Below are 22,622 nucleotides of genomic sequence, written 5' to 3'. Positions count from 1 at the left end.
AAATACACAGGGTGAGATAAGGATGGTCTAAAAAGCTTTTCCATCATATATTCTTGCTTGGTTGTATCTGGAAGTTAAGTATAGTATTTTAATGTATGAAGAGAGAAAAAGACACATTCAAAGACAGAGTGGGAAGAAGAACGAGAGGAGACACTGGTGACGGTATCAAAAATAGCAGGATACAGATAGGTTTTAATTAGAGAAGGGTTTTTCTCAATAAAACAGACAGGAGGACTAATCCTCATGTATGTAGCTACAGATCTTCACAGTGAGAGCAATGAGGTACTGGTGAAATGCTAAAAGGAAAAGTGCAGTTCTCATCTTTCGTGAATGTAGATAGTGTGGTGGGAGTGGGTGTTGGTCCAGCTAGCAACAGATGAATCACAAACCTGTAAAAGCTTTCTACCATTTGCTACTATCCAAACACCTCTAACATAGGCACATAACCCTCCCGTCAAGCACACAGATTAAGTGTATTTAAAAGTCTATGTACTCCTAAGGATGGATAAGGCACATTAAAAAAGAGAGAGAAAGTAGAAAGTAAAAGAGAGAAAGACTAGCTAATCCATTTATTGTAGCAGGAGAAAGAGATTGCATCACCACGTTGCTCTATTAAAGGGTACGACGTGCTCCGACTGCTGAGTGGCACGTAGTGAGTCAGCAAGACCAACCAGTGGGAAACACATGCACAACCTAACACAGTGTACCCCTGTGGGCTGTGGGCTTCACCTGCATTCACATATTTCACCATATTAAGAGTATTTCTCTGTTAAAACTAGACAAACTTTTACATAATTTGTCCATCTGAAAATGTGTTAGGCTCATTAAGAAAATGTCTGGTTTATACAATATGATCCAAATACACTGTGTTTACTTTTAGTCATTTGGCAGGTACCAAAAACATTATTGGGCAGTATTGTATTTTTATTTTGTCATTGTGTCTGAGTATTTTTAACTTTCAAATATTAATATTGGTATAAATTGTTAAAATACAAATTTAAACATGTATTGTGTTGGTAATGGTAACAAAATGTAAATAGTAAAAAGATATTACTGTATTGTATTGCACGGTTTCTGGCGCTCGTTAACAGCCTTCTGACTATTTTCCAATGGCTATTTGTATTAAATACTCTACTCAGGGTCGTAATGCAGAATTACAATTTAATTTATTGGTATATATATATATCAGAGATTCTGAAACTGTTTTACTAGAGAGGTCTAACTCTGTTTTGAGAGGTTTTAATACTACAGGTACAGTCAGTCCAAACTGATTGTTTAGAGGTGTAACCGAGTGTTACCTCTTATGGCATAGACAATCTTTGGCAGTCAGAGACATTGAAGCCTGTTTCTCCACCAAAGAGCAGTGCCAGAGTGCAAACAGACCAACAGCATTTTCATTTGTCCTGTCATCATTTAAACCAATTAAATATTGTCACCAACAGCTGATCTGAGCTGCTGTTTAACATTTTTAGGAGCAAACAAGTAAGACAGAGTGGGGGGAAATAGTCCTAATTAAATGGTGTTGTTCTCGGATTAAAAAATAGGTGGCTAAATATAGCCTACTCTGGTGGCCGTATGGGAAACACTGCTTAAATAAGAAGTGTTCAGTCCATCCTTATGTCGTTGAATTTGACTTTCATCCATCCACTCTTTTCATATTCCTATCTTACATGATCAAGTTATGAATACAATACATATTAATACAACATTAGTTCTCATTAGCCAGAGAATGCAAGGAGTCTCATAGTGTTCTGCCTGCAGTTCACTTAGCTAAAGACTAAGGGGGTATATTGCACACAAGTAATAGGACTCCTAAAGGAGCCATTGTGGAACACTCCCCTACCACTCTGTCCATTCCCTCCTCCTTGAATCTATACTTGTCCTTTTTCCCTCGTTAACAGTGAACCCCTTTAGCACCGTTTACCAAGCTTCGTTTCTTTCTAAACCCATGTCCAGCTTTGCTTCTTTAGCATTTATTTTCCCATCCTCCCTCCATCACACAGCTCCTGATATAAGTCTTTGTGCCACAGTGGGAAATGAGATTACTGGGATCCATACAGCCACAAATAACACTCCATTCCATTACATAATGCAGAGAGGCAGAAAGAAAAAGTGACTTGTTGTCAATACAGTGTGTGCATGCATGCTTGTGTGTGTGTGTGTCTGTGAGTTGGATTAAGGTCATTAGATATTTAGCCTTCTGTACTCATAGTAAATGTGATGATAGCCAGGTTCTCTCAGTAAACGCACTAATTGAAACCTTGAAAAACCTTATAGACATGCATTCACAATAAACACACATAATCTTCATAATTGACGTCTACTGTACATTAAATCACTGTGCTTATTTGAGAGATTTCCACCCAGAGGTGGCCGTACTGTTTAAGCTTGGCATTCTACAGACAAGAAAAGTCTCTTTTTCCTAAACTAATGACTGATACAGGAAACAGCTAAGGGAAATGTGAGTAATGTGAGGAAGTTTGTTTGCTTTGGAAATAGAGAAAATACACGGATGTTTTCCTAAAAAAAAAGCTATGGCTGTGAAGTCTTGAAGTCTTCATTAGTTGTAAAAGTCCTATATTCAAATGTCAAGTAACAAATTTCAAGTATCATGAAAACATTAACATTGGACTTGCTCATTTCAGTGTTTTATTATAGATAATTGCTGAAGCTCTGTGCAAGATTTTACCAAGCAAAACTAATTTTCAGTAGTTTATATACTGTTACACTATATATTTTTAGGATTAAGACATGGTTTTACTGTAAGGTTTTAATTAGAATTCTTCTTTTCCTTTCGGACGTTCCCTTTCAGGGGTCACCACAGCAAATCATCTATCCTTATCGTTTGCACTCTCTTGTCTCAAACCAACTATCTTCATGTCCACTCTCAGTACATGCATCCTCTTTGGTCTTCCTCTAGTCCTCCTGCCTGGCAGCTCCAACCTCAGCATCCTTCTACCGATATATTCAATATATACATATATACAGTCTCTCCTCTCTCCACAGTGTGCAAACCACCTCAATCTGGCCTCTCTGACTTATCTCCAAAACATCTAACATGAGCTGTCCCTCTGATGTACTCATTCCTGATCCTGTCCATCCTCCTCACTCCAAAAGAGAATCTCAACCTATCTGCACTCCCCTCTTCACGTCTTTTCCACATGTTGACCCTAAGTACTTGCTTACCACTGCTCGATGTAACCTCACCGTTCCACTTCTGTCCCTCTCATTCACACACATGCATTCTGACTTGCTGCGGCTAACCTTCATTCTTTTGTTTTCCGAGGCAGACCCTCTCCTCTCTAGATTTTCCTCCACCTGCTCCCTGCTCTCGCTACAGATCACAATGTCATCTGCAAACATAATAGCAGATGTAGATTCCTGCCTAACCTCATCTGTCAGCCTGTCCTTCACCAGAGCAAACAAGAAGGGGCTCAGAGCCGATACTTGATGCAGACCCACCTCCACCTTGAACTCCTCTGTCATACCTGCAGCACACCTCACCACTGTCTTACAGCTCTCATACATGTCCTGCACCACTCTAACATACTTCTCTGCCACTCCAGACTTCCTCATACAGTACCACAGATCCTATCTCGGCACCCTGTCATACACTTTCTCTAAATCTACGAAGACACAATGGAACTCCCTCTCTGTACTTCTCCATCAGCATCCTCAAAGCAAATACTGCATCTGTTGTACTCTTTCTAGGCAGGAATTCATACTGCTGCTCACAAATGCTCACCTCTGCCCTTAGCCAAGCTTCCACTACTTTCCTACAACTTTATTCCTCTGTATAGATTGTTAGAATTAGGCTTTAGTTATGGTCAGGGTAAGGGTTAGGCATTTAGTTGTAATGGTTTATGATAGGGTAAGCAGCTAGGCAAAACATTATGCCTCACAACTATGGAAATACATGACTGTGTGTGTGTGTGTGTGTGTGTGTGTGTGTGTGTGTGTGTGTGTGTGTGAGTGTGTGAGTGTGTGAGAGAGAGAGAGAGAGAGAGAGAGAGAGAGAGAGAGAGAGAGAGAGAGAGAGAGAGAGAGAGAGAGAGAGAGAGAGAGAGAGAGAGAGAGAGAGAGAGAGAGAGAGAGAGAGAGAGAGAGTGTACCCAGAGATCCAGTCCGTTGCAGGCTCAAGAAGGCTCTGTCTCTTTCCAGCCCCCCTCCTGGCTCTCTGCGTAGTGCGGTGCGGCCCAGATGACCAGCATATTGACGCAGGAAGGAGGGAGCACTATGGGAGGCAGGAGGGTGCATGGTGCACACCATGGTGGGCTCTGAGATATATAATGCAAATGGACAGCCAGGAAAAGAGATAAAATGAAGGGAGAAAGAAGTACAAAGAAGGGAAGAATAAGAAGAGCACACTCAGGAGGGTTGACAAAAAATAAGATGCAACAGAAGAAAGTATCAACTCAGAAAGACACAAGTTGTGTTAAAGGGAAAAAGGACATGAAAAAGTATGTTGGAGGGGTGGGTACAGAAGAAGGAAAATCAAAATGGGAACAGTTGGATGTAATGAGAGAAAGACCAGAAAAGAGACAACACAAGGTCACACAGAGGCCAGACACAGAAAAGATAGCAGAATATGTTTGTACAGTATAATGTATAGTCGTGATAGATGATGTACCAATGTTAGAAAAGGGAACAACTGTGGCACACAGTAATAGAAATAGCCATGGTAAAGACATGAGGTAGGCATAGTGCAAAATATGTAGAGTCATACCTTGATAAAGACTTGGGTTGAAGAACAGCGAGCAAAAAATACATCCCCACAAACAACTAGCAGACAGACTGTGGGAAACAGGCCACAGAGGGAGTAACCGAATACATGATAGATGGGCAAAAACAGATAGTTGGCTAATGAAAGTCTTGGGGTCAAATGTAAGTGTATCTACCATCAAATGGCTTTTCAAAGCAAAACAATATGACTTAATCTGCCACAATGAGTGAAACACTGTCAGCATGCATCCACTACCTTTCATTCTCTTTGATAGTTATGAATGTGTCTTTAATCTGATTGTCAGTAGAAGCCACCGTCAACTCTCCTGTCTTTTAAATAATTCCACATTTCTTCTATATTTCACTGTTACATCACCATACTTTATTTATGTTGTTTATTCTGCTGAAATCATTGTGATTCCTTTCTGGTCCCACCTCCAAAATTACACAGGTATAAATCTTCATCTTCCAAGAAAAAAGTGGAACAACAGATATTGTCATTCTTCTAATTAGCACTTTGAGAAATGTGGGCGATGTTTTTACCGCTCTTCTGTACAGTCTGATTAAGATATATAAAGATGCAGAGAATGGGAGGGTGATACAGCAAGAGTAAGGGTCAGGAGAAGATGGTACAGAGTACAAGATGTACAACGTGTGGTTAAAGTTTAATGTCCCTTTTCTCATCCTTTACATCACTTCCTCCCTCCCACTCTTTTCCTTGCTGCTTGCACTTTAAAAATGTATTTACATAGCTCAAGCTATAAAAGGCAAAAGATAAGAATATAAAAATAATAGGACGGATGGTGTAAGATGAATCATGTAGAATTGTGAATTTTGTAGCCTGGGAGTTGAAATAACTATAATGAATATACACCACCGCTCCTTGTATCCAAACTGTAAAGCAGCCAACATCTCTAGCCTATAACACAGCAAAGCTATATTTGAACACTGAGACTGTTCTTGTTTTCTCAGTTTCTGTGCTGAAACACACGTAATCACCATTACTCCATGTTCTTACCAGGTATCAGTCTGACAGCAAGACAAAGATGCAAATAGAAAGACTGATTACACTCACACCATGTTCATGTCAGGTGCAGCCTCAGATTTTTTTTTTTTTTTAAGACGTTCAGAAATAGACGATGCCCACCAGATGGCATCCATAGTTTCTGAGAGTGAGACTGCTTTAGCACTTTCTTCTGGGAGTGAAAACATTCGTGCTTGGAGCATCTGAAAACCAAAAATCTATGTGTCTGATTTACCAACAAAGCTTTGTCAGTTGACATACAATTCCACTATAATAGAACGTAGGGTGTGAAATTACGTACAATTACAAATGTGGTAGCCTGGAAGCTGGAATACAACTATAATGAATAAACACTATCAGTACATGTATCCAAAATGTAAAGCAGCCAAAATCTCTAGCCTATAACAGAGCACAGCTATATTTGAACACTGAGACTTTTCTTTTTTTCTTCATTTCTGTGCCATCAATCCAGATTTTGTCTGACAGCAAGATAAAGACGCAAACAGAAAGACTGATTACACTAACACAATGTTCTTGTCAGGTGCAGTCTCAATTTATTTTTTTAAAGTGAGACCTGCAGACCTGGACAACGCCCACCAGATGGCACCCATAGTTTCTGGGAATGGGACTGCTTTGGCACTTTTCTCTTGGAGTGACAATATTCATATTTTGAGCATATGAAAACACTAAACATTTACAAAAAAAAATGTGTTTGAATTACCAATGAAGCTTTATCAGTTTACATCAAATTCCAATATATTACCCTTTTCAGTCTTGATGATTAACAAGTGAACTAAAGTAAACGGTGAAGTAATGTGATGAAGCTGACGATGAGGTGACGAAAGTTAAGATGGTTCCAGTGTGTTGAAATTAAATTTATTGTTTATGTGTGTCAGTTTTGTGTTGTGAATACCTGTTTGCATTGCATTACATAGTTTATTCTAACAAATATTAGCAAACAGGAACATACTTTTTACGAGATACGTAGATAAACAAATATATTTTCAGAGAGAGGTCAGGTGAGGATGGAAAATAAAGCGTGGAAGGCAGGGAAAGTATATCCTGCTATACTTTTGCATAACTTTTATGCATTCAGTACAATGATCAGTTATGACCTGTTTTGACACATCATTTGCGAACCACTACATCGTTTAAATGCTTCCTCGTTTGCTGCAAAAGCTCTAAATGAAATCTTGAGGTCTTGAACTACTGAAGCACATGACAAACTGCTCTGTAATACCATGTTTTCCTTGCTCCTGTGTGGTAAGAAACTAGCCATAACAGATGCTGGAGTTAAACTAATCCCTGTGTTTCTCAAGAAGGTTATAGAGGTGACACAATCACTCTTCATCATAACAACATAGCATACACTGCCTTGCTTCCTATTTTAAAGCTTTTTTTCCTGGTATGAATTGAGTTACTATGTTTACATGCGGTACATAGATATAATGCACACACCCACAGGTTATTGACACTAAGGACTGTTTTAAGCTTGTGTTTGAGCTACGGTTGCAATATGTCCCATCCCATCTACTGTATGCTTCTGTGATATTATCTGCCGAGTTTGTTGTGTGTACCTGTATGTGCGAGTGCAACTGTTTATGTCTTACCATTGTCTCTGCCTGTGGAGGGTTCGTCCAAGGCCATCTGTTCTGCCAACTCGGACAGGGAATCGTCAACGGGCCGAGCGCTGCGTAGAGACATGGACAGCCTCCGCTTGATTATCTTCATCCTGTCCATTTCTCAACCACACCACCAGGGCCCACAGGCCTAGGGGACAGAAACACCCACATCACCATTTTTTCCACTAGCTGCACCTGCATCCCCATCATCCCATTTATGGGTATTGTTTTCATTATAACCATCACCAGCTAGACCCACACTGCCCTGGTAATCTTCATTGTGCAGTGAAATTACTGCCATGCAGCCTGTGCACATTTTTCACAATTCTTTGGGCTCCTGATGAATTAGTTGCTTGCACAGCATGTGTTCTCATTGTTATGTATACCATGTGCAAACATTGCACAATAAAAGACACACAGTGAGAGAAAGAGGCAGATCCAGGGAGACACAGGGAAAGTAAAAGAAATACAGCAACAAACAAAAGATCTACAGAAAAAAAACATGCAAATGACTGACTGTGCAGTTCCCCAGAGATATAAGACAAGGGAGGCTTTCTCAGATGAGCTGTGATTGACACACTTTTCACTGGCAGTTCCATCAACTACCCATAATAAAGTTGAGATATACAAACTACAGTATATATTTAGAGTTGTCTAATGCAAAGCTGGTAGAGAAAATAATTGCTTTCTATATTAACACAATCTGCTGAATGGTTGATGCACCTACAGTTGTCCAACCTAAGAGAGCTCTCATGTGACAAAAATAACAATTCTGATTTTAAGTGTATGCAGTACTGTATGTTGCTACAGTACAGAAAAGCATTCCATTCTTAAAACAAATAGTCAAAGTGCATGTTTATTCAAAAAATTGCTCTTCATATTAAGTTGTGACCTACCTGTATGTCTATTTGTGTACGTATCTCTTAACATAAGTGAGATTTCAAAGTTATCTTTTGTTTCATGTGAACCTCGCCAGACATTAAAAATCTGGTTTACATGGATATGTACAGTATATGTGTGCTTGGATAAGAGTACTGGTGTGTTTAAGTCACTTTTTGCCCAGTGTTCCACTACACTGGGCTGGAGGTAGAGGCAGCTATGGCAGAGTATTTCTGACTCCCTTCCACTTCCTTCTTCTATCTAACCTACAAGGACTTGGAAGCTGACATGCACAAGTCTGCATGCACATGCAGACACACGCACAAAGATACACGGCACACACTGCCTTTCTCTTTGTGTCTACCCATGGAGGCTTCAACAAAAGCCATTCATCCTTTCAGGCTCCCAACCTTTCAGGCCTATTAGAGACAGCCAGTGCTCTAAGGGATTTCAAACCCAGGGATCCTCACTCAGAATGACTGGCATTATTTCAGTAAAAGATGCGCTTAGATGAGTATCCACTGCTAACAATGTTGCCTCTGCCAATTTACATGAGCTCAGCTGGATGCAGCTTGCACTTTAGCTGGAGGCATTTCTCTCTAGATCGATAAAAAAAAAGTTAAAGAAAGGAACAAGAGAGTGAAAAGACGGAATCCCACATTCATTTCATATCATTCGTCACCCATGGATTATCAGTTTGGCATGACTCTCCCTCCCCCCTCATTTGCATGTTTTCCCAGAGTTTGCTAGAGAACAAGCCAGCGTGGACAAGACGATTTGTTTGTCCTCATGCAATACTGCAGCCACGACCCCTAAATCATCAGTAATAAATTGCTCACATTATGTAGGAAAGTCAGTAATATGATGCACTACTTATTACCCAGATGAACACATTCATAAGTGGGGCATAAGCATGTGTTATCATTAGCACACACTTATGCCTGCACTCATCCATGCATGCGGACACATACAGAAATCTAATAATGACTAATTTCACAGTCTCTATCTGTGCTGAATTAGCCGGAACAGTAGTGGTGAGTAGTTCATTATCCAGCAGCTCATAGAGGGAAACAATCAAGGAATCACTGTACATTATTTAACCGTAATGTAAGACATTTCAGATTCATCTGTGCTGTTAGAACATTTCAGGGAAAGTAAAGTATTGTGAATATCCATTGGATGTTGAGTCAGGTCCAGTGCAGATGGACGTAACAGTGTGAAGAGATTTGTGGAGGCACATCAGTGAGTGGGACGAGACATGTGGCTCCTGACTGCAGCATGTGTAGGCCACACTCACCAGACATCTATCAACTCTGATGCATAACTCCCACTAAAAGGCTGGACACATTTCAGACACTTTCAGGTGTGTTTTCTGTTACAAAGTAATACAGTGCACTGTTGAATTCATGGACAGTAATATGGGCAGTGCACAGTAGACCAAATGTTTATAGGGTAAAAGATACAAGTAAAAAAAAAACGTTGCACTAAGTTGTGTTTTCGTTTACTGCCTGTCGGGATGTTTACATATTTTTCCACGTGTGTTGGTGGTTGTGTGGATGTGTGGTTGCATCGAGGTAAAGTGAACCAACACACTCCTAAAGAAGACAGAGGAACACAGTCTGCAGTCTGATTTATTCAAGACACGCCATTTAGGTTGCTAGGTGACAGGCCCAGGCTGGAACTGCAATTTCACTCTCTGAAATGAAAAGTAGTAAGGAGACATAGAAAAGCAAAAAACTGAAAATTCTAAATTTACATCTTTCCAGTTCCTCTGTCTACACTGCTCCTTATACACACACACACACATGTTCGTGTCAGTTAAAAAACTTCTGGCCCTCCAGTGTTTTGGAGGCCACACGAGGCTGCAGCATGCGATTCCTCTGCCAATTATTATAATAATAATTATTATTATTATTAAAAGAATGAATGGGGACCTGAGTTTGCTGTATCAACATACCATACATAAACAATAGTTCACTAGCTAACTGCATATTTGTCACACTCCTGTACAAATATGGACAAAGAAAAGTTGGTCATGACAAGAGAATGGGAATATTTTGACAGGCTATGTGACCAAGGTTTTATTATGTTTCAGACAGATATTATACCTCCTGGACCTCATTTTCATTAAAAAAAAAAACAAAGCAATTTTCTGCAATTCTGTAGCACATTAGTTATACGCATGCATGCACACACGTACAATGTGGCAGACTCAAATGGGCACTCGGACGTACTCCGCACACTGTTTGGCACAGCGGCCTGAGGATGCATGAGTAATGCACAAATCTGCCCAACTACAGAATCTTTCACACACCCCCACAAACACACACAAATACCCCCCAAAAATGTAATTCTCTCCTCACTTGCTCCTTCTCAGCATCTCCTAAATCCTAAACCTATATCTAAAGGTGATGAGGACAAAATAAATATCAAAAGATAAATGACTGGTAAATAAGCAAAACTACACTCCAAATAGAACAGATTAAAAGATATGAAATGTAATTTTCAATCACAAGAGGAGGAAGGACAATAGAGTAGCTGTCTCAATATATATTATATATATTCCAACCACAAAAATGAGAAATCCAGTAAAACCTTTAACCACATATACTATATGTATACAAACGCAATTTGCATTAAATAGTGAATATGGAGAGTAGTAGTGAATATGGAGAGTCAGATTTAGTACAACATAATGTGATGATAACATCATCTGCAACAGTGAACGAATGATGAGTAAGGTCATTATTTAGTGCCATAATGCATTATCATTATTATTACCGCAAGGCATTTTAAGCTTAGAGAGGCTGGTTCAAAAAAGATTTTGAAAAGCACATCGTTGTTTTAATAAGAGAGTTATGACGTCACCAGTATAGATCACTGAAGGTGATATTACTGGTCTGGGGTTATTAATAAGACTTTTCAGAGTGCATCAAAGGGGCAAAGGGACTAATAGATGCGCGTGATTTTGATCTGGAAATGGGCAGCAGGGAAACTATTTAACTTTCAGTGACATTCCTGCCAAGAAATTAACCGAGACGTGATTTTAGTATAACTTAAATTTCTCGCGTACAGCTTGCCATCGGCGAACATCACGAGGATATCGACAACATTGCAGGACTGGACTGTCACCACCACCACTGCGGATGAGCAAAGGTCCTGACAATACCCCGTGTAACTAGACATGACCGCGGGCCGGGCGAAGTGTACTGTGACACAGGACCAACCAAACACGCGGCACTTTATTTCGGGCCTGAGTGGCCGAGATTCCTCTACCTTTCAGGCCTTTTGCCTTTTCGGTCAGTTCCTATCTCCCCGTGTTTTCCTGTCGTAAGGATCCGGGAGGGGGCGATTCAGGCGGGGCAAAGAAAAAGTTACACAGCCTGCCGCTCAGCTCACAAACTCAACAGAAACAGGAATGGTATCAATGCACATTCTACATTTGTATTTACATCGGTTGGGACACGCAAACTGTTTTAACATCTCCATTATATTACTCGAACGAGTTAAGTTGGTCGGTCTAATGTGTCCTTATTTCGTGTTCTCCCTTCATGGCATCACTTCAGCGATCTCACTGAGATTTGGATTTTCAGAGTGCTACGAGAAGAGTCTGCGCATTAGTTCCACACACATACACCTCATTCTACAACGCCGATGTTCGCTGTAACCACACGGAAAATAACTCCACCTGCAATGTCCGATGATAGGAGCTTATAGCCGTGGTTAGCCTGCTTGCTGTCCCAACACTGTTATAGTGGAATAAAAACGTGGAGTGACGACAGACTGAATCTAACCAAAATACCGCCGCTACTGACCTGCTAGTGTTTCTGCTGCAGGAGACTATTGTTCCACTTGTGTGTGGTAATCCAGGCAGCACGCTGGGACGAACCACTGCGACAAGTTCCTCCAACTACTTTGCTTTAAAACACTCACGACAGTCTTTTACCCGTCAGATTATTCTACTTCATGTCGTGTCGCAGTGTCCCGGCGTCTCAGTGAGTGAACTGCTGTTCTGAAAAACGCATGATTTCTCTTCACTTTCGCTCAACAGTACCGTCCCGTCCGGTGATGATCAGCTATATCGCTGCTGCTGTGTAGATCCCAAGTGGAAGCAGTGGCATGATCCCGGAAAACACCGCAAGGGGTGTGTGTGTGTGTGTGTGTGTGTGAGAGAGAGAGAGAGAGAGAGAGAGAGAAAATTGTTTCAGATTCACTAACCTCCACCCCCACCTCGAACCCTAGTCTATCTGTATGTAAAAAGGCGGTCAGATGGATTAATTTAGAGGGAAACGATTCAAAGGAAACTAATCGTCGCTACCCATGTATCAGTCCCAACTAAGTACGCACTTTAGAGAAAATTCCCAGGGATTAGCGCCTGGACTAAAATTGTCGACATTCGACAGCACGATCCAACACTACTCGCAGTAATTGGTTTTATCAGGAGTGGAAATATTTAAACAAAAGAAAATTTCCCAAAGTGCCGATGCTCAGTCCATACAACATTAGACAGATTGTAGTGGTCTAAAGTATAAAACACACGATGAGCTGGTTCTATAGTATTATATTTAATTCACCCCTCAACCACACGCATATGTGCACTAATAAGCACATATACTGATATTGATCTGTCGACAAGATTTTCACATCCAAAACTAATATCAATTGTAAGCAAAGTTATTGTAAAACTGGGTTATTAGTTTTTTCAGCGGATCCAGGCGATCCGCTGAAAAATCCCAAATGACACAGCAAACACAGCTGATAAGGACATTGTCCTGCTGCCACCCTGTGGTTCATTTAGTCAACAGCAGCATCCTTTCATTCATAAGCAAAATCCAATCATCGAAGCAAATCGTGCAGCGATTTGAGTCACAGAGCAGAAATCTAAACAAAAACATGTAGAAAAAGTGAATATCATGAACCGTGCATGTTTGTGGATTTAATCGGCTTGGTTTTGTTTAGACAATGTGAGGAAGACTACATGGCTGGTTTATGTATTTGTTTTAACAGCTACGCTGCAGCACATGTAAAGGCCGTGTAGGTCTCTGACAAGCTGTTTAGAAAAGGGATTTAATAACTTGAAAAGTAGCTAATACTCTCCAGTTATACAAAGATAGCACATAGCAAAAATCTACAATTAAATGTATTGCGTGTTATATAATATAATATCTTATAAGCTTTTTGAATTTATTTATTAGTTTCTTTCCCTGCTCATCTCTCACACTTTTACTTGGAGGCTTAACACTAGCTAGGTCTAATTCACTGGTGAAAAACTACCAGAGAAAGGTAATTCTGTCCTGTTTAACCATTTATGAATGCACAATGTAATGGTGTACAAAATAGTAATATAGGCAGTATCACAATCAAGTAGTAGTGGTTGAACTTAGCTGATGGTTCCCTTGTAAGTAAATGTAGCAAAATATGTTTTAAGCACCTTTTCCCCTCTTGCATGGGGGACATAAAGTCAGCCTGTGGTGCGGACAACCATCGTCTTTGCGCTTGACCGCTAGAGGCCGCTATCGTTTTAACCGTATGGCCTGAAAACTGCGACCCCTCTGCCGTCGTTTGCTTGTCCGCCTTGTTGTTAGGTTGTCAGGGGCCGGTGTCCCCCGTTTGCTAGCACAGGATTAAAGCGAGTTTAGCTAATGATGACACCTTTATTTGCCGGAGAAAACCCCGGTCGGCACATCTATGTTTGCTTCGACTGTCCCGTTTCCTCTGATAACAGCAGCAGACGGCAGCGTCACTTTCTCTCGAAGCTGTCACAGGTTGGAAGTGGAGTTTGCATTTCGGCTAACGTTAGCAAAGATGCCTAACGTCAAGTAGCCGACGCTGGCAGGCAGACGTAACGTTGTTAAGTAGATCCAACCGATCCAATCGCGACTGATTACCAGTGGTTTGTCAGGGAAATGGAAGACATGCAGGAAGATTTCATACAGCAGGAAGAATCCAGTGGCGACGACAGTCCATCATTGCCCTTCAAGTCCCCATTTCGCTCCACTAGACTGCATATACAGAGAAGTAATGTCTGCTCTCGGGCTTATTTCGTTGTGGTTATGGTCTTCTTCCATGTCTATATCTTGAATGTCATTGCCCTGCTGCTCTACGTGCACTACAACAACGGACCCGGGGATCTTGTCAGTAAAGATGTGGCCTCCCCAGAACCAGTCAGCGATAGTGAAAGCCGTTTGCCTCATCCTGCCCCAACTTCCAGAGAGCCACACGTGGAGGATTCCAGCCAGAGTTTCAGTCTTAATCGCCTTGAAGGGATACGGGTGAGAAAACTAGTATAATTTCATCACGGTGAAACATGCTATTTAATCCATTCATGGAAATAAGTCCAGAGTGCACTTAAGTAAAAATAATTTTTTTGTGCTGATTCCCAGTCACCGAGATCATGGTTGTCCCAAAGGTGTGATACTGGATTCAATATAGTTACAGTTTACTTCAATTACACCTGCCCAACCAAAAGCCTTTTAAATGAATCCAGTCATTATATACATTTAAAATGCCTTAGAGCTGCTTCGCCATTTTCCGTGCATCATATGCACAGAGTCAGTAGAAGCTTTATAATGTCTCATGCACTTCTGCAGGTGGGATATGTTCAACAGGTGTCACTTGTTCCAGACAGAGCACATGAGATGAAGACACTAAGTCTGAAACCTCTGCTGTTTGGTATGTACACTGCGCAGTCTTTGCATATGATCTGGTATGTATGAATAATTATCATGTCACTTGCATTTAGTGCACAAACTTTAATTGGTCTCAAAGGCATACAAATATACAAGCAATATTTACTCAAAATTTATGTACATTGTCGAATTCTTTTATATCTTTTATACTCACTGCCTGAGAGACAGCATCTTTGTGAATATCATTACATATTGTCACTTTCGCAACCACAAAGGTTTGGACATGATTTGAACATGCTAGGCAAAGCATTATTTACAGTTCCATCATCCATATGCTTCTTTCAGCTATAGCTGATTGATGCTTGTTTTATTTGTTTAATTGGGTTTGTTAGAATTTTATGACAGAACACATAATCCTAACTCCTACATCTGTGATGTTTCCATTTCCGTGCTGCTGCTATCAGGTTCTTGTCTCGTCTTTGCCAGGCATAAGCCTTGTTGACGACCAGGTGCTCCCCCTGCACCATGCCTGTCACTAAGAAGGTGCCGCCTCGTGGGTGGTGCCGTGTCATGTTCTTTACACATGTGGCATCCCTCTCCAGCCACAACTCGATCCGGGAGCGAATCTGCCCACCAAGCAGGGGTCCATGCTTCAGAATATTCAGTTTAGCTGCCAGTGAGAACTGAGACAAGCTTAATGGACTGTACTCGAGCTGTGTTAGACGCAGTTTCACGACTGGGGTGAAAGAAGACAAACAGAAAACACTGATGACATCAACTGTTAATAGAGCAGTATCTTGTCTATTAATTGTACGGAATTAGGAGAGAGCACATGAAGGACACAATCAACAATAGGACAGAAGACAACAGTTAAAATTATATTGACACTCACCAAAATCACTCCTGCAGAATGTCTCTAGTGTGTTTTTTAAAGACGAGGCCTCTTCTAGCTCACAATCCTGACAGCTTGCCTGAGGCACTGAAATCATCAAACCACTAATTGAATCATTTGTCAAATTAACCGAAATCAAGTGTATGTGTCTCTGTTGTCAGTGTCTTACTACGACGCCCTCCTTTGTGAACAGTGGTATTGGTGATGGAGGAGATACACATGAGATGGTCTGCAGGATACTGGTCACAGTGTAGAATCTCTGGCCAGGGGTAGCCATAGCAACTCATGATTGGAGCACAGCTGTGCTGTACAGATTCACACAAACTCCTGCAGGGTGATATAAACCTGATAAAGAAGAGATGGAGAGGGAAGATAGGCAGTACTGAATAGATAAAAAGATTGAAATCAATAGTGTTGTGGCAGGGAACGGGAACATTTGGTTGCTTGTTTTTCTCAACTTAAGGGTGCCAGTGTGACCTTAACTTCTGTGTAAAACCAGCTTCTATCTTCAGAGACTAGCACTAGCATTAGCATGGGTTTAAGTGGGAAGCTGAACCTTGTTGATGGTGGTCATGTATACCATTTGTCAGTAACATACTAATATTTTTTTACTATTAATAATGTCAGTCTTCAAATTGTACAAATTTGTACATATTGCAACTTAAACATCTTCAAATTAATACAAATATTATGTAAACTTACCTGTCAAGGCAAATGGGTGCAAAGAGAGAACAGAGAAAGATGCGGGCATCAGGGTGGCACTCTCTGGCGAGTAGTGGCAACCAGCTGGCACTTTGTTGCACAGCCTCAGCTGGAGACTCATGGCCCAGCAGGTTCGGCATCCTCATGGTGTCGTAGCCAATTTTTTGGCACAAGGCCATGCTGGATGGGATGGGGATACAGCGAGAGGAACTGCCGGGCTCCCACAGTCCACCTTCTTCTATAGATATAATGAACCTGAAGCCAGTCATAGTATCAGTGTCCTCCCACACCTCACCATCATCTCCTGCTGCAGCTTCTGGTCTAAAAACAAAAGCATGTCCAAATCCAGCTTCAGAGTTGAGCTCAATAGTTCCCCTGTCCTCACCCTTATCCTTGTCTCCAGATCTACCCCTGCCTTCAGCCCTTGCATTTCCCTTCAGCCGTGCCTTTTCTCTGCTGGCACCAGGAGCAAGTACTAATGTGCTGCTTAGGCTAGCAAACAGAAGGAGAACTAGTATAATGACTGAATGTGAGGATTTTCTGGACCTAAAATGAGGACAGAGGACGTCAATCATCATCGGACAGACGTTGGAAATAAGAAATCCCGTAGTGTGTCTCTCAAGTGAAAGACAACCCCTGTGCAGGAGAGCATGGCAGAATAGGTGTATTTATTGTGGGTGGTGATGAAATTTGCATAGGAAGGGGTAAGGGGAGGTTTAGAGATGAGTAGGGAGAAGGGGTGGGACACATCCTAAAGTGTTGTTAGAGAACCAGATCCCCTCGCATTTATTAGCAGATTTAACTGTGTTATACAGAGCACAAGATTTAAAAAGGTTAGACCTTCAATCAAGGAAGACAGTGGTGCTCATGTAGCTCCTGCATTCATCCTGCACTTCTGTACTGATTAGTTGACTGACTGTCACAAAGTCAGTTGTCACTAATTAATTAGCGATTTGAGACATTTAGAGAAAGAATGTTATTGCAGTTTTTTTTTTTTTGGTGTGAGAAATTTCCCATCCTTCTACATTACAAAGGAACTTAATAGGTTTGTGTTTTTGAATGTTGGTCAAAACAACATTTGTCAAGATCTACTTTGGGATTTTTCACACACCAACAGATTGGAAATAAATAATTACATGCTGCACAAGTGTGTTCTGCTTATGCCTATGTGTATGAGCATGTACTTAGGATGCAAACAAAACTGGTGTTGTCCTGCTGTGTAGCCATGGCCTGATTCCTGTTTACAGAAGCAGGTCACTTCCTTTCCAGGGAAAGAGAGAAACTGTCATGGGGGGGGAGGAGGGAGATTGAGAGTTTCAATCCCCCTTAATTCATATGAGGTATCCAAATTAATGAGGTTTGACTGGACAATAGGGATTAACCAAATGGGTACAAAATACATGGGTAACAAACAAGGCATCTACTGTACAGACGCCAACCTGCCGGAAGCTGTTGATTAGGAGGGGAAGTGACTGACAGACATGGATGAATTCCTTGATGCACTTCTGGAAACAAACAAGGAGGGAACCGTGAAGCAGTTTTGTTTACTCCTAAAGTCTCATCAGGTTCAATAAATTTGTCTGTAGATTACAGAAAATATGACTTTGATGGTATAACTAATGTTAGAGGAAACGTGAGCCTAGAAATGGTACAGGGATAGATCTCAAATTTACGCAAGCACATGGGAAATGGTATGTTGGGTGGCTTGAAACAACCCGGCCTACTAAAAAGTAGGTGTAAACAAGCAGATCTTATTCTGGGTATCTTCCCCTCTTACCACTTTGCATAATTGATGTCAGCAGATAGTCCTACAAGTCTGCACTTGAACCTGCCAGTGGGATAGACTAAACATGCAACAACGATAAGTGTTAGCAAGTAGCGCTAAGTGCTTTAGGTCGTTTTTGCCACTATTGATTTTCTCTAATTTTCCTTTTTTTTTTTTTTAAATCAAAAGTTTGCCCAACAGTTTTGGGTCTAAACATGTTAATCATATTACTGTTTTTAGCAATTGTGCCTGAAATGTTTTGTTAGATAATCCATTTAGTAGTCTGACAGATCAAAGCACCACTGTTAACAAAGATCTTCTAATCCACTTAAAGGTCAACCATTCACTCTCTTTCCCAGGTCTACAAGTGTGTGTGTGTGTGTGTCTGTCTGTGTCTGTCTGTAGTGTTAATTAGGATTTAGGGAACTTGTACTGGGTTATACCATGGTACAGATTTCAGTAACTTTTTAATGGCATCGGTCTGTCGCTATTTCAGTGTATTGTCCAGTGTAGTGTCCTTACAGTTACCCAATTATGTGCAAACTGTGTTTGTGAATGTGTCAGTATGCATAACAATTAATCTATGAATGGGCTGAGAATCTCAGCCACCTTTTACATGTTTTTTAATTCATTTTTAAGTCTCCTAATCTCCAAGGCAATTTCTTTGAGTGATTGTATATCCATGTTGTTTATACTTGATCCCTATGTCAGTACTGTCTTGGCAGATGTTATGAAAACATCAACATTTCATTTCCATAATTGTGCATTTGGCAAAGCCAAGTAGAGTGGCAGGTAATTTGTGATTTTAAAAGATGTTGACTTAAATTGTTTGACTGAGTTTTTTTCAATCTCTCTTGAATAAAATGTAGGCTGTGTGGACTTTGATTGTAATAGAGCAGATCATTTTGTGCGTTAGATGACTTGGCAGGGTATGAAATATAAATGCATCAAAATTTCATATTAGGATCTTTGAGGGGTCTATTTATTATTAGGACACATTGTAGTCTTCTTCTATTTCCATGTCAGAGATTCCTGGCTTCCTGTCAGAAGAAGAGTGCCGTGTGGTTGTGCAGCTGGCTCAGCTCAAGGGTCTGATGGAGAGCCAGACACAAGCACTCAGCCAAGGACAAGAGGAGTCAAACCAGCCACTACTTTCTCTCAGCACAGAGGAGGTCTTCAGTTTGTTGGACCTAAACCAAGACGGGTTCCTGCAAAAGCATGAGGTGAAAAGAATAACATTGTATACTTGTATGCCCTACAGTTATAGGAAGAAGATAGATTTTTATTTAAATTATTTCTAACTAGTGCAAAATTAAATTACCTTTGAGGTTGTGTTCTACTTGTTGTTGATTTAAAACATTCTGGTTTCTCCTCCAGATCGTGACTCACTCACGTTCACTAGATGGAACATGGTTGAGCCCAGGCAATTTACGTCAGATACTCACAAGTCTGGAAGCCCGCCCAACAAGTTTGTTCTTCTTTTGGTTTGTGTGTGTCAGTACATTTAAGGCTTCTCCTCCTGACTGACTCAATTAAAAAAGTAACAGGTAACTTCAGTGTAGGGACATGAAGTACAAGATTGAAATAAATTAGTAAGAGACTTTTAGAAACTGACAGCGACTTGAAGCTGAATAATTTATTTAAATTGAGAGAATTATATTCTTTCAATGTATGTTTCTCAATTCAAAGGACATTTTTTAAAACCTAATTGTCTATTGTAGAAAGGTTAGGAAAGAAACATTTAATAAGTGGCTGATGGGTGACTGTGATTGCGTGCGAGTTGTTTGCGAGCGGAAGAAGCGTGACACTGTTTTAACCTGATGTCATTGTGCCAGGCACTGTAGACATCACAGTCCGGATGTACCTCATCCCATCTAATTAAAAGCTGATTATTCACCAACCCCTTTTAATTTTCCCCCAGATCCCCTGTAACCCGCTACTCGTTTCATTAAACCACCCCCTCTCTGGCCACCTCTTCTCTGGCACCCTGGAGTTATTGTTGAGGCTGGGGCAGAGTATCCCAGAGGAAGTCCTGGAAGCCGGACATTCATTTAGCTCATAATAAGGGCATAGATTTGGAGTGGGGAAAGAAAAGGAAAAAAGAGTGAGCTGTCATAGCCTACTTTTCTCTACGCTGTCCAAGAGTTCCAGATTTAATCCAATTGAACCTAAAGTTTGAAAATAGATCATGTTAAACTGCTCTACACTGCATATCTGTAGCTATGTTTTATTTTAATTGAATGTGTGTGTGGCTAACAGGAATGCTTACGTTGGAGAACTTCAAGCAAGTGTATGATGTGTCTCAAGGCCCAGAAAGGCAGCAGAGTGGGAAGCTCCAAAATCAGTTCAAACAGAGAAATAAACATACATGGCTTTACCAAGGCCTGGGATCCCACCATGTGTTGCACACACTCAGGAACAGGTAATTACAGAATCTATACACATATCTGTGATGCTCTTGCAACAGTAGTCCACATACCCATAATAATAATGATCATATACTTATGTTTTCCTCCTTTACTCAGGGTAATAAGTCTGACACGTCTTCCCTCTGCGTTGGTTGAGCTGAGCGAGCCTCTGCAGGTGATTCGCTATGAGCAGGGAGACTTCAGTAATGCCCACCATGACAGCAGCCCTTCATATTCACAGACTACTTGCGCACACACACAACTGGCAGGAAACACGTCTGCTCTCACAGAGGTGTCTTGCAGGTGTGGTGGAATATAACCTAATATATGTTGTGTTAGTCTGCCTTTTCCTTGTTATTGATAGCATTGTAGTTGTGTAATTTAATTTCGTTCAATATACTTTTATTCCAGATATGTTACCGTGTTATTCTACCTCAGCTCTGTGGAAGAAGCTGGTGAGACCACTTTTCCTGTGGCTGACAATCGTACTTATGAAGAGCAGGTGAGCGTGCATTCACAAACCAGTCATAAACAAGCCACTCTTTTTTTTGCCAATGTGTAATAATGACAACTGTACATGTCCTTACTATTGGTGATAAGATTCATATGGTGCTGACGTGTGGCAAGGAGTAAGACACCCAAATAAACACAGTGTGCCAAAACAAACGATTAGAGACAAGCTGTTTACAGTTTCTGTCTCATAGGCTCTGGTCCAGGATGGCGTTGATTTGACAGACACCCAGGAGACATGTGGCAGGGGAAACCTGAAAATAAAACCTACTGTGGGGACTGCTCTCCTCTGGTACAACCACCTTTCTGATGGTAGAGGTAAGAAGAAAAGGCTTTAGCTGGGTCACATACTAAATACTAAGTGAGCACTGTAGTATTTTAACTTGGGTCCTTCTATTGTAGAAAGAAATGTACATTAAATCAAGTGTCACTGGCCTTTAGACCCGGACACAGGGAGAATCAAACATGCATGTGTACTTGTTTTTTAAACCCCCAACTTCTCTGTATCGTCACCTTGTACTGTACCTTACACCTGTATACAACTTCTGGTGTCCAGTTTGATCCCAAAGTGTGTCGTCCACATAAATTATATAATCATTGTATGGAAATTGCTTGTGGGAACAAAGAGTTTGTTTTAGAATTTGGGAAATGAGTTATAAGCAGGTGATGGACCTGGATCCTGTGGAGGAACAAATACTTTAAAGGGAAGGGTTTTTGCTTTTTTTCTTTTTTTTCCCATCAATTTGTTCTGTCCATTCTCCTTCTAAAATTATTAATTTGATTCTGAGAGCAGGATCACTTTATACAAGGCTATGTGACAACTGTGAACACGGATAACTCGTTTTAAAATCTACCTTGCTGAAGGACTCAGTAAAGCATTGACATACAGCACAAGATATTAAAAATTGTGGTGATGTAAGAGCATATGGTCATCAACGCAGTGCTAATATCTCACTAAGTAAGAACGTGGAAATGTGGAAGTTTATTCTAGCTTGTTGTTGATAAAGATTTGAATTTGTTCATCTCCCCTCCTATTTCTAGGGTGGATGGGTGAGCTTGATGAGTATTCCTTGCATGGCGACTGCCCTGTCAGGCGTGGCGTGAAGTGGGTGGCCAAAAGCTGGGTAAATGTGGACCCAGACCAGCAGATGCAGGCCCGCTACCAGAGACTAGTCGCTCGGAGGCATCAATCCAGGTCGGGCATGGAGGAGCATAACCAGGCCCTTTCACACAGTGAACTCCACCAGGATCTATAGCCAGGCATTTTTAATGACAAGCAATGTCTTTTTTTTTTTTTTCCTAAACCATATCAGTCTGTGATGCAAAGTATTTAAAGCAAGTGAGGCCTGACATATTAGAGGCTGTGACTGAAATGAAAATATGCGCAAAAGATATGGTGAGCAGATGAATTGGTTTCCTCACAATTTGTTTAAAAAACCTACATAATACATCTGAATAACATTAAATAC

At 40.8% G+C, this 22,622-nt stretch overlaps 3 protein-coding genes across 8 annotated transcripts in view; 1 reads left to right on the top strand and 2 right to left on the bottom strand.

Moving 5' to 3' along the window:
• Positions 1-12,499, bottom strand: part of LOC137139180 (cyclin-dependent kinase 17-like) — a 38,706-nt gene extending 26,207 nt beyond the window's left edge. The window contains exons 1-3 of one of the 6 annotated variants that reach the window (XM_067526073.1): positions 12,063-12,499; positions 7,357-7,516; positions 4,113-4,277 (exon numbers count right to left, since the gene is read on the bottom strand). In XM_067526073.1, coding sequence (XP_067382174.1) covers positions 4,113-4,277; positions 7,357-7,486 — 295 coding nt within the window. In that variant the 5' untranslated portion in view covers positions 7,487-7,516; positions 12,063-12,499. The other 5 variants (XM_067526075.1, XM_067526074.1, XM_067526079.1 and 2 more) reach the window with 5 other exon arrangements.
• Positions 12,500-13,527: 1,028 nt separating this feature from the next.
• On the top strand, positions 13,528-22,451 carry LOC137139181 (transmembrane prolyl 4-hydroxylase-like). Its single transcript, XM_067526084.1, has 9 exons — positions 13,528-14,519; positions 14,838-14,919; positions 19,262-19,458; positions 19,613-19,703; positions 20,495-20,657; positions 20,761-20,946; positions 21,055-21,145; positions 21,348-21,471; positions 22,195-22,451. Exons 1-9 carry the CDS (start codon positions 14,154-14,156, stop codon positions 22,407-22,409), a joined length of 1,515 nt encoding a protein of 504 aa, XP_067382185.1. The 5' UTR covers positions 13,528-14,153; the 3' UTR covers positions 22,410-22,451.
• LOC137139182 (secreted frizzled-related protein 5) lies at positions 15,293-16,664 on the bottom strand. Its single transcript, XM_067526085.1, has 4 exons — positions 16,471-16,664; positions 15,938-16,113; positions 15,769-15,855; positions 15,293-15,612 (listed from the first exon to the last, which is right to left on the bottom strand). The coding sequence occupies exons 1-4, from the start codon at positions 16,647-16,649 to the stop codon at positions 15,293-15,295; spliced, it is 762 nt and encodes a 253-aa protein (XP_067382186.1). The 5' UTR covers positions 16,650-16,664.
• Positions 22,452-22,622: the final 171 nt, after the last annotated feature.

This window comes from Channa argus, chromosome 13, assembly GCF_033026475.1.
Source record: "Channa argus isolate prfri chromosome 13, Channa argus male v1.0, whole genome shotgun sequence".
NCBI classification, from domain to species: domain Eukaryota; kingdom Metazoa; phylum Chordata; class Actinopteri; order Anabantiformes; family Channidae; genus Channa; species Channa argus.
This window is presented reverse-complemented; position numbering and strand designations above follow the sequence as displayed.

Bases quoted from the DNA above. Each gene is read 5' to 3' on its own strand.
- LOC137139181 (XM_067526084.1), top strand. From the start codon at position 14,154: ATGGAAGACATGCAGGAAGATTTCATACAGCAGGAAGAATCCAGTGGC. The intron at 14,520-14,837 runs GTGAGAAAACTA...GCACTTCTGCAG, and splicing joins ATCGCCTTGAAGGGATACGG to GTGGGATATGTTCAACAGGT. The intron at 19,459-19,612 runs GTGAAAAGAATA...TTTCTCCTCCAG, and splicing joins GGTTCCTGCAAAAGCATGAG to ATCGTGACTCACTCACGTTC.
- LOC137139182 (XM_067526085.1), bottom strand. From the start codon at position 16,649: ATGGCCTTGTGCCAAAAAATTGGCTACGACACCATGAGGATGCCGAAC. The intron at 16,114-16,470 runs GTAAGTTTACAT...CTTCTTTATCAG, and splicing joins GCACCCATTTGCCTTGACAG to GTTTATATCACCCTGCAGGA. The intron at 15,613-15,768 runs GTGAGTGTCAAT...CTTTCACCCCAG, and splicing joins ATTCTGCAGGAGTGATTTTG to TCGTGAAACTGCGTCTAACA.